This window comes from Arachis stenosperma, chromosome 9 (assembly GCF_014773155.1).
Source record: "Arachis stenosperma cultivar V10309 chromosome 9, arast.V10309.gnm1.PFL2, whole genome shotgun sequence".
Taxonomy (NCBI): domain Eukaryota; kingdom Viridiplantae; phylum Streptophyta; class Magnoliopsida; order Fabales; family Fabaceae; genus Arachis; species Arachis stenosperma.
In genome coordinates, this window is record NC_080385.1 from 112,940,347 (window position 1) to 112,950,905 (window position 10,559).

The window sequence follows — 10,559 nt, forward strand, 5'->3', positions numbered from 1 at the left end:
TAGAGTTCACGTTAACTTAGTTAACGTGACTCTTAACGTGGGCAATGATGGCTTCGAGAGCGTTATTGGCAATCACTTTTCTCATTAACTTTGCAAGTTACCTCCCATTCCACGTTAGTGGCCACGTTAATTAGATTAACGTGACTGCTAAGTGGTTCTTCCTTGCTTCCTTTGGTCTTGAAATCAAGCAATAGAGTGCATCAAAGTTCTAGTCCAAGTCATGGGTAATGCAACATACAATTTGTCACTAAATTCATGCAAAATCCTCATGAAATCATGTAAAATGCACAATGTATGCTTGAATCAAGGTGTAAGTGAATATTTACCCAAAACTAGCTTATTTCCTAAGGAAATGCATGAAACTACCCTAAAAACAGTAAAGAAAAGGTCAGTGAAACTGGCCAAGATGCCCTGGCATCACAACACCAAACTTAAAGCTTGCTTGTCCCTAAGCAAGTACTGGAACAAGAGAATGATGAATGGAATGCCAAGAGAAATGAGTCATTCTTGTGGAAGTCATGTCACTGATTTTATGGTGGTTTCATGCATAGCAACTTAGGTTCATTCCTGGCTTTCAGACCTTTATCATGTCCTAGAATACTTACTGTGATTGCATCCCATGAGACCTTTATTCACTGATCCTTATGTTGTTATTTCAGGGCTTATTTTTGTTCTTAAGCTAAGTGTTCTGTAAGGGGGCAACTCTTTAAGGTAAGCTTTCAGCCAGCACTCCTGAACCAGTTGGTTCAAGGTGCTAGGTGTTGAAGCACCCCTAAGGACTTACTTGCTCAAGTCTCTCCCCCATACATACACACTACATGCACATAGTTTATTTATTTTCTTTTCTTGAGACCTTAGTGTCCAGTACCTCTTTGGGTTACTAAATGCTCTGTAGTGAGGGTTACTCTTGATAGTGGACTTTCAGCTGATAATCCCGAGTTAGTTAACCCAAGTTACCAAGTAATAAGGCACCCCTAAGAGCTTATTCATCCAAGTAGATCCCTCACACAGGAACACCACAGACACATGCCTCAAGATTAAAACCATTGGTGCCTAGCCTTATTGCTTACTCTTTTTCTTTTGTTTTTCACTTTAAGTGTTCTTTCCCTTTCTCTTATTAGGATCTTGCTATTTACATAGTCTCATGGGTGTATTCAAAGCAAAGTATTCAAGACAGATAGTTGTCTTCCCCCCTCATGGTTGAACCAACTTAGCTAACTTATGATCACACCAAAGATTCAGAAAATTACTCCATATTATGAACTCCACTCTGGTCTTTTGAAACATAAACATTCTCTTCTTCATTTGATTTTAAAGACAAGCATACAATAAGCAAAGATATGATGCAGTGACACTTAAACCAGAAATCATAGACCTAAGCAATAAAACTTAAAATGCAGAATTGAAAAGGTTCAAACTAACATGGAAGCATGTTCTATTTCATACAAGATCTTCCTTATTTCAAAATGGAAAAAGAGAAACCAAAGAAGGAGCTCCACCACCTTTTACTCATGTGGTTGCCCATGCTCTCCTTCTTGCTTGTCCTCTTGATGTTTTTCTTGAGTGCTTGTGCTCCTACTTCCTTTGCCTTTCCCAAGCAGTTTCTTCCAGAAGCCAACATCTTCCATCTTCTTCTTTAGTGTGTCCTTCTGCTGTTTCACCTTCCTTTCTTCTTGTTCAACAAACTCTTTTTGGACCTCATCATATGTGGGAATGGCATAATGTAGATGATGCATATTGTTGGACATATAGTTCAACCTGGCCTGAGTGTTTACGTTGAACTCCTCCCTATGTAACTGCCTTCCTTCATTCAGCACATTAAACTCATTGAATGATTTCATTTGAGCTAGTTGCCACTGGTTGAGTTCTTGAAGGCGTTTATCTTGACGCTCTTGCCTCTCAGTAACTTGGTGGATGGCTTGAGTCAGTTGGGAGTATTGCTCCTATTGCTGCTCCATGTGTTGTTTCTGCCACTCTTCTTGTTACCTTCTTCCTTGTGTCCTTTGATATTGTCTTGCTCTTGATGACTTCTTTTTCTAAGGGATTTGTGATGTTGTCTTCACATGCCTCTAGAGGTTTAGGTTCTTCTAACTTTTCCTTGAGCTGTGGTAGTTGTTGTTTCCCTTGTTTATCAACCAAAGGAGTCTCCAGATAGGTTGGGTGTGCTTCAGTGCTTGCTTCCTCCTTCAGCATCTCATCATGATCTTTACTTGGTTCTTTGTGCTCTTAGTCTGCTTCTTGGGAAAGTTTGAAGACATTAAAGCTGAGCCGTACATCATGGATCCTTAATATTAGCTCCCTTTTCTCCACATCTATGAGTGCTCTGGCTGTAGCTAGGAATGGTCTTCCCAATATGATTAGGTGAGTGTGACTCTCTTTCATGTCCAGGATGACAAAGTCTGTTGGGAGAAAGTATTTCGCAACCTTTAGTAACACATTTTCCACCACTCCTATTGCTTGCTTTTGAGTCTTGTCAGCCAGTCTGATGACCACATCTGTGGGCATTATCTCATTGATCTGCAGCCTCTTTACCAAGGATAATGGCAGTAAGTTGATGCTTGCCCCCAAGTCACAGAGTGCTCTATCGAACAATGTTTCTCCTATGGCACAAGGGATGTGAAAACTCCATAGGTCTTTTCTTTTTGCAGGCAACTCAGGTTGGATAAGGGCACTACATTCCTTGTTTAACACTATAGTTTGGCCTCCTTTGAGTGAGCTTTTCCTGGGAAGAAGTTTCTTCATATACTTGATGAATGCAGGCATTTGTTGTATGGCCTTGATGAATGGTATGTTCACATGCAGAGATGCAAACAAGTCTAGGAACCTTGAGTATATTCTCTTCCCCACAGCACCATTGAGCAGTTGGGGAAATGGTGCATAGAGCTTTAACAACTCTTGTTGTGAGATTTCTGGTTCTTGGTGATCTCTATCCTCCTCCTCTGTTGAGTTATTTTCAGGCTGTTGGGAGAGTTTGCTTTGCTTGTCTTCATCCTCTTGATCACTTGTAGTGACCATTTTGCAATCTTCCCATCTTACTTTCTTTGCTTCTCCTCTTGGGTTTTTCTCCGTGTCACTTGAGAAGCCATCAGTAGGTTTGGGAATCTTCTCAGCTAAGCATTCCACTTGGAATTCCAACTTCTTGATGGTCTCTCCTTGGTTCTTAATGTTGGCTCGCACCTCCTCTTTGAACACCTTGTCTTCTTGAATCTCTTGGCATATTCCTTCAAGTAAGGTTTCAAGCTTAGAGAGTCTGTCATCAATTGATGGTAGATTGGGAGTAGAGGTATTGTTTTGGTTTTGATATAGTTGTGGAGAAGTGTTGTTGTGGGGGTGTTGATATGTCCTCTGTGTGAATTGTTGATGAGCTGCATTATTGTTGGAGTTGTAACGTCTCTGGTCTTGGCTTTGATCTTGCTGATTCCCCCACCCAAAGTTTGGGTGGTTCCTCCATCCAGAGTTGTATGTCTTGGAGTACGGATCATGGTTCTGTCTAGGTGAATTCCCAATGTAGTTGGCTTGCTCAAGGTCCTCTTCTTCAACTCCTTCTTGGGTTGTTGATGAGGTGGTGATTGCTGCCACTTGGTTTCTCTCCATCATCTTGGTGAGGTCAGCTAGCTGCTTGGTAATGAACTTGTTTTGAGCCAGCAGAGCATCTACATTGTTTAGCTCCATCACTCCCTTAGTGTTCCCTCTTTCGGAAGCATAGAAGTAGTCATTCTCAGCTACAGTTTCAATGACATCTATGGCTTCTTCAATGGTCTTCTTCTTGTTCAAGGATCCTCCAGAGGAATGATCTACTACCTTCTTTGATTCATATGACAAGCCTTCATAGAAGATGTGCAACTGCACCCATTCATTAAACATATTGGGTGGACACCTCCTTGTTAGGTCTTTGAACCTTTCCCAAGCTTCATAAAGTGTCTCCCCATCTTGCTGTCTGAACGTCTGTACTTCAGTTCTCAGCCTATTGATCCTTTGCGGGGGGTAAAACCTTGCCAAAAACTTATTCAATACCTCCTCCCAATTTGTCAGGCTTTCTTTTGGGAAGGATTCGAGCCATTTGAATGCCTTGTCCCTGAGTGAAAAAGGGAACAAGAGCAGCCTATAGACATCCTGGTGAACTCTATTGGACTTCACTGTGTCACAAATCCTCAAGAAGGTGGTCAAGTGTTGATTCGGATCTTCTTGAGCACTTCCTCCAAATGAGCAATTATTCTGCACAAGAGTGATGAGCTGAGGTTTTAGCTCGAAATTGTTGGCATGTATGGTGGGCTTCTGAATGCTGCTCCCACAGTTGCCTGGGTTGGGGTTGATGTAAGAGCTTAACACTCTTCTATCCTCCCCAACATGATTTGCTCTACCTCCTCCCCCATGGTTATTAGCCTTTTCTTCATGTTGGTTTTCTATGTTGCCTTCCATGTTTCGTTCAAAGTGTTCCTCCTCCTCTTCAGCACCGATTGCACGTTTTCCTCTTGCTTCCCTTCTTAATCTAAGGAGGGTCCTCTCTGGTTCAGAATCGAAGGAAGTTGAAGCCCCGCTTCTTCTCCCTGTCATACAACCAACAAGTACAAGCAAGGAAAAAAATATGTGCAGATAGTATTGCTGTCAGAATTAGTGTTAATTGTGAGTGATGCAATATATCAAACAGTTAGTGGGTTAGCAAACTGAATTGTAAATAACAAAGAAACAAAAAAGTAGAGGGGGAAGGGAAGAAGTTAACTAAGACAGAAAGTCAATTACTCAAACAGAAAGTTAATTCATCAAAACAAAAATGCTCAATCTAGTGATCTTCCAATCTAATCATTGTTGATGCACAATCAATCTCCGGCAACAGCGCCATAAACGTGATGCAGGTGGAAATTGTCTCTCAACAAATTTCCTTCGGCAAGTGTACCAAAATTGTCGTCAAGTAAATACTCACAATAGAGTGAGGTCGAATCCCACATGGATTGATTGATCAAGCAACTTTAATTGGAAGAATGTTCTAGTTGAGCTAATTCAGAATTTGGGTTGAGAGTTGTAGAAAATAAAATGGCGGTAATGTAAATGACAGGAAGAGTAAATGCTAGAATTAAAGAGCTGGAAGTAAATGACTGAAATTAAATTGCAGAATTGTAAATGGGAATGGGGTGTTTGCTCATGACAATAAATGCAGAAATTAAAGAGAATGGGTGAGATCAGAATTGGGAAGTTCATTGGGCACAACAGATGTTGCAATTCTCCGGATCAAGTTCATTTTCATCTCTTCCTCAATCAATGCACTCATTGATCTCCTTGGCAATCTTAATTGATTGAATCACAATTTCTTGCAATTCAATCTCTCAAATCTTGATCAATAGCCAATTCCTTGGTCAATTGCTCATGAGAAGAGATGAAGTGTGGTCACTGATTATACCACATGCATTTCCCAAATCAAGTATTGAGAGGATTATAGTCACATATCCATCCAAACCCAATTTGGTCCAGCATGAGAAAGCATTTCTAGCTTGATCTCTTCATTCCTCTTTCAAGGTTCAGAAGAGATCCAAGTTTGAATAGTTTCTTTTCCGAGATAACTACCCAATGGGATGAAGATCGAAAGCTTTCAAGTAAAATCAAGAGAAAAGATAGAAGAAGAATGAAGAAAACTAATATTGATCCATCAAATTACAACAGAGCTCCCTAACCCAATGAAATGGGTTTAGTTGTTCATAGCTCTAGAAAATGAAAACAAATATGGAGAATACATCCCGGAACTAGAAGGGCAGAAAAAGTAAAATATAGAGAGTAATGCTCCCAATTTCCCAGCTTCCAGAACTCCTTAAATAATTCAAAGCTACTCCTATATATACTACTCTTCTCAGCTTCTAGTTGGTTCTTCAAGTCTTGGGCCTTTGGAGTTTGAGTTTGAAGCAGTTCTTTTCTTCATTTGGGCTTGGTTTCACTTGCAGAGAGAAAGTGTGAAGTGGGCAGAGATTGATAAACCACTATTTTATGGTTTATCTTGTGCTCAATTGAGTGGATTTTATCAACTCTTTACCCACTTATTCATACTATTTGCATGTTTTACATTTCCCTTCCTAATTATGTACTTTGATTAAAAACATGCTTCTTTGGACTTATATTTGCTTATTATTAATCCTCTCTTATTACCATTAGATGCCTTGATATGTGTGTTAAGTGTTTTTAGAGATTACAAGGCAGGAATGGCTCAGAGGATGGAAAGGAAGCATGCAAAAGTAGAAGGAATACAAGAAGTTGGAGAAACTGCAAAGCTGTCAACCTGTCCCTCTCGCACTAAAACGACCATAACATGAGCTACAGAGGTCTAAATGACGCGGTTCCAATTGCGTTGGAAAGCTAACGTCCGGGGCTTTGATTTGATATATAATATACCATAGTGGCCCTGAAGCTAGGCGACGCGACCGCGTGCTCCATGCGGCCGCGTCGCAACTGACGAAAATCAGCGAATTTGAATTCGCAGCCAGCGAATTCTGGGCTGTTTCTGACCCAGTTATCAGCCCAGAAAACACAGATTAGAAGCTATAAAGTGGGAGAATGCATCCATTCATTATCACTCACTCATAATTCACTTCTCATGATTTAGATTAGTTTTGAGAGGGGTTCTCTCTTCTCTCTCTTAGGATTTAGGATTTCTCTTAGTTTTAGGAGTGACTCTCAATCCCAGGTTCTTTATTTTTATTTATTTTTCCAATTAAATTTATAAACTCTTTCATGTTATGATTTTCTTTGAATTAATATTATTTGAGATATTTCAGTTATTATTGCTTTCTTTTAAATTACATGATTATTGCTTCCCATCTGAAGGCATTTTTATTTGAGCAGTTTCAATTTTCTTTCCTTTTGGCTTTGATTAAATAATTGGTGACTCTAGAGTTATCAAACTCATTGTTGATTGAAAATTGGAATTCATCCACTTAACTTACTTTCATAGTTAGAGGTTAACAAAGTGGGAGAAAAATCCAATTCTCATCACAATTGATAAGGATAACTAGGAAAGGACCTCCAGTTCTTATACCTTGCCAAAGGTTTATTTTACACCTATTATTATTTTATTTTACTTGTCATATAATATATTCGCACCTTACTTCCAAAACCCCAATTTTACCTTTTTCATAGCCAATAATAAGAACATACCTCCCTGAAATTCCTTGAGTAGACGACCCGAGGTTTAAATACTCGGTTAACAATTTTAAAGGGGTTTGTTACTTGTGACAACCAAAACGTTTGTATGAAAGGACTTTTGAAGGTTTAGAAACTATACTTGCAACGAGGATTTATCCGCAAATTTCTAGACCACGCAAAAGTTCTCTCATCAAAATGACGCCGTTGCCGGGGAATTGCAAACGTGTGCCTTCTTATTGGTTATTGTAAATATTTAAAAAAAAAATTTAAAATTTCTTCCTATCTTTTTCAAAAATTATATCTTTTTCAAAATATTTTCTTTTTATTAATTTTTGTTTTTATTTTCTCTAACTACTATGAATTCTCACCCCTCTCGCTTTGAGTTTGGTTCTAACTTTGTTGAAGGAAATAGAAACAACAGCAGGAATATGCACCAAGGTTAAACCAATCAAGGACGGATGGAGCCAAGAGGGTCTAATCAACCCTTCAGGCAACAACACCATCCTAGATATCATGGACAAAGACCAGGCTACAATGCATCCCAAGCTAATAGATATGGTGGACCACCTTGTAGCTACCAACAAGCCCACCCTATGCTCAGAGATCATCCTTTCAACACAACCTCAACCCACCACACTCACAAGCCCCTTTCCGACATTCACCTCCATATGATCCTAACCCTCAACCACCATATCAACCACCTTATAAGCCATATGAACCATATATAGAACCACCCCAATTCCAACCCAATTACTCACAAGAACCACCACTTCAATATTCACCATCTCCATATCCATCAATCCAAGAGCATTATGATCCTATTTATGAAAACCGAGTGCATCAAGAGGCAAAGGATCGTCTCAAGGAAACAGTGGATCGATGTCAGGCAACCCTTCATCAATTGGGGCAACTCTTAATGAGTCAATTAGCCTCCCGACGTTCGGACACTCAAGGAACCCCCATGGCTTCATGTGGACAATCTAATGAAGAACGTAGTATGAAGGAGATACTAGAAACTCCAGTGAATAGTATGGAGCATGACTTTGTACTGGAACAAGTAGAAGAAGCCGGAATTATTGAAGAAGAAGAAGTGGTTGAAGACTTAGGAGATGTAGAACCTCCATGGGAAAGTCAAGACATAGAGCCTCCTTCCAAGACGGTTGAAATTGATGCTGAGGAGGGTGTACAACCTCCAAAGCATATCATAGTTGAAGACTTGGAAGAGATTTATCAAGAGATGGAGATTCAAGAAGAAGAAGCACAACCTCCCATGCCCTTGGAAAGCAATGAAGAGATGATTGAATTGAAAGAGAGCTACCAAGAGGAAGAGGTTGAAATTGAAGAAGTTTACAAAGAGGTGGTAATTATCAGAGAAGAGCACAAGGGAGTGGAGCTTGCAATTTCATTAAAGATACCTCCCCCTAAGTCGCCATCATCCTTCACAACATTCAGGTGGGTAAAATTCATATCCCATAGCTTTCTAATTCCACTTGAATACGGGCTACTGGAGACGGATGGTCAACTTAGAGCTCTTTGTGACATTAAGAGTAAGCGGAAGATGGCCAGTGATAAGAATTGTCCTGCAAGGTTCATTATGGTTGGAAGCTTTAAGTTTAAACGCAAAGGTTGGTATAGAGCTCAACTGAATGGGTCTAGGAAGCTGTTTGGTCGCTGCAGTGAGAATTCAGATCACCTTTCACCCGGCTAGAAAAATGCAGATCAAGACAAAAACGGGTGTAAAGGTAAAGTTTGGGATCCTGGAATCTGTTTTGACATTTGTCACCCCGGGAGCCTAAGAATCTATTTGAAGCTTCGTAAAGGCTTTATGTGCTTAGTCTGGGACCCCGGATACAAACATTGGTGGGGATTCCTGGATCAGTACAAGCATAAGCCACCATGACAGGAAGCTCTTCAAATGTCCAACTTAAGGACTTCAACTAAAAGTGCTAGGTGGGAGACAACCCACCATGGTATGATCGTTTCTTTTTCAATTTTATTTCGTTTTGTTTGTTTTTATTTTATTTTATTTTATTGAACCTGGAGTTTTGTATCACATTCATATTAACACTGCATTCTGCATCTTTTCAGATAAAAAAAAAGCGAGCACGCGACGCGACCGCATCAGCGACGCGTCCGCGTCGCAAGGAGATGAGAGAATAATAAATTAAACAGAGAGTTATGCAGGAGCAAGGCTGGAGGCGCGCTATTAGCACAAATTGACTCCACGCGAACGCGTCGATGACGCGTTCGCATCATTTGGAAAAATAGCCTCCCACGCGACCGCGTCACCCACGCGGCCGCGTGACCTGAAATCGGCGAAAAAGGGTGTATGGCCGAAAGTTGAGCTGCAATTGGGCTGGACCCGTGCTAGCAGCACAAGCCTTGCCATGCGAACGCGTCACCCACGCATCCGCGTCATATTGGAAATAAGGCCACCCGCGCGATCGCGTCGACCACGCGACCGCGTCACCCTGGATTTTGGCAATACCAAGTTTCGAACAGAGAGTTGTGCGGCCGCGAGGCTGCACTCGCGCCACTAGCACAAATCGAGTCACGCGATCGCGTGCCCCACGCCTCCGCGTCGCCCAACCTTATCGCGCACCACGCGATCACGTCGCCAGCGTCGCACAACCTATCCAAATTAGTACCAATTTTCTTATCTTTTCTCTTCTAATCCTAATTTCTTCCTTCTCTCTCCTTTCTCACTTTCTTTTTCTACTTCTAATTCTTTTTTCACTTTCATTTTATTTTATTTAATTTATTTGCATACTTTCATTCATTGCATTATTTTCATTGGTGTTGGAATTTTATTTGGGTCATTGTGGATTGTTGCAAAACTGTTTGGCAATTATATTTTTAAAGGGTTGCTTGCATGTTCACTTTAATACTTTCTATACCATATTCACCATGCATGCTATGTGTTTGTGAAAAAGCCATATAGCATTATGCACTTCTCTATTTTACCTTATACTATTCAATGCTTGCTTTTCACAAATTCCCTTTACTATTTTATTAATTAAATATAATTGTTAATACAAACGTTATTGTTAGTTTCTCACGACTAACAATACATTAAAAGCTTTTGATGCTTGATCTATGCTACTCATGCCCTTGTCGGCATGCTAATAAACATCTTGCATCCAATACTCCTAATGCCTTGCTATATTTCCATTGATGAACTGATCACATGGAATCGCGACCATGTTTTTCATTCACTATTTCTTTTGCTTGGCATGATTATCACTCGTACCGCCCTTCTCTTTGCTCCACCTCATTGACTTCATGTGCCTTTCTCTTCTCTCTTTTTCAGGCTGGCCACCAAAACGGGTAAAGAGAAAGCCTCTCCAAGAGAGCACCAGCTGAGGAACCACAACCCCCATCCACCTGCACATCTCAGCATGCACCGAGGACAGTGCAATCTTTAAGTGTGGGGA

At 40.5% G+C, this 10,559-nt stretch overlaps 1 protein-coding gene across 1 annotated transcript; it reads right to left on the reverse strand.

Annotated features, from left to right (window-relative positions):
• Window positions 1–2,226: 2,226 nt before the first annotated feature.
• Window positions 2,227–3,672, reverse strand: LOC130949823 (uncharacterized). Its single transcript, XM_057878444.1, has 2 exons — window positions 3,390–3,672; window positions 2,227–3,209 (listed from the first exon to the last, which is right to left on the reverse strand). The coding sequence occupies exons 1-2, from the start codon at window positions 3,670–3,672 to the stop codon at window positions 2,227–2,229; spliced, it is 1,266 nt and encodes a 421-aa protein (XP_057734427.1).
• Between the last annotated feature and the right edge of the window lie 6,887 nt (window positions 3,673–10,559).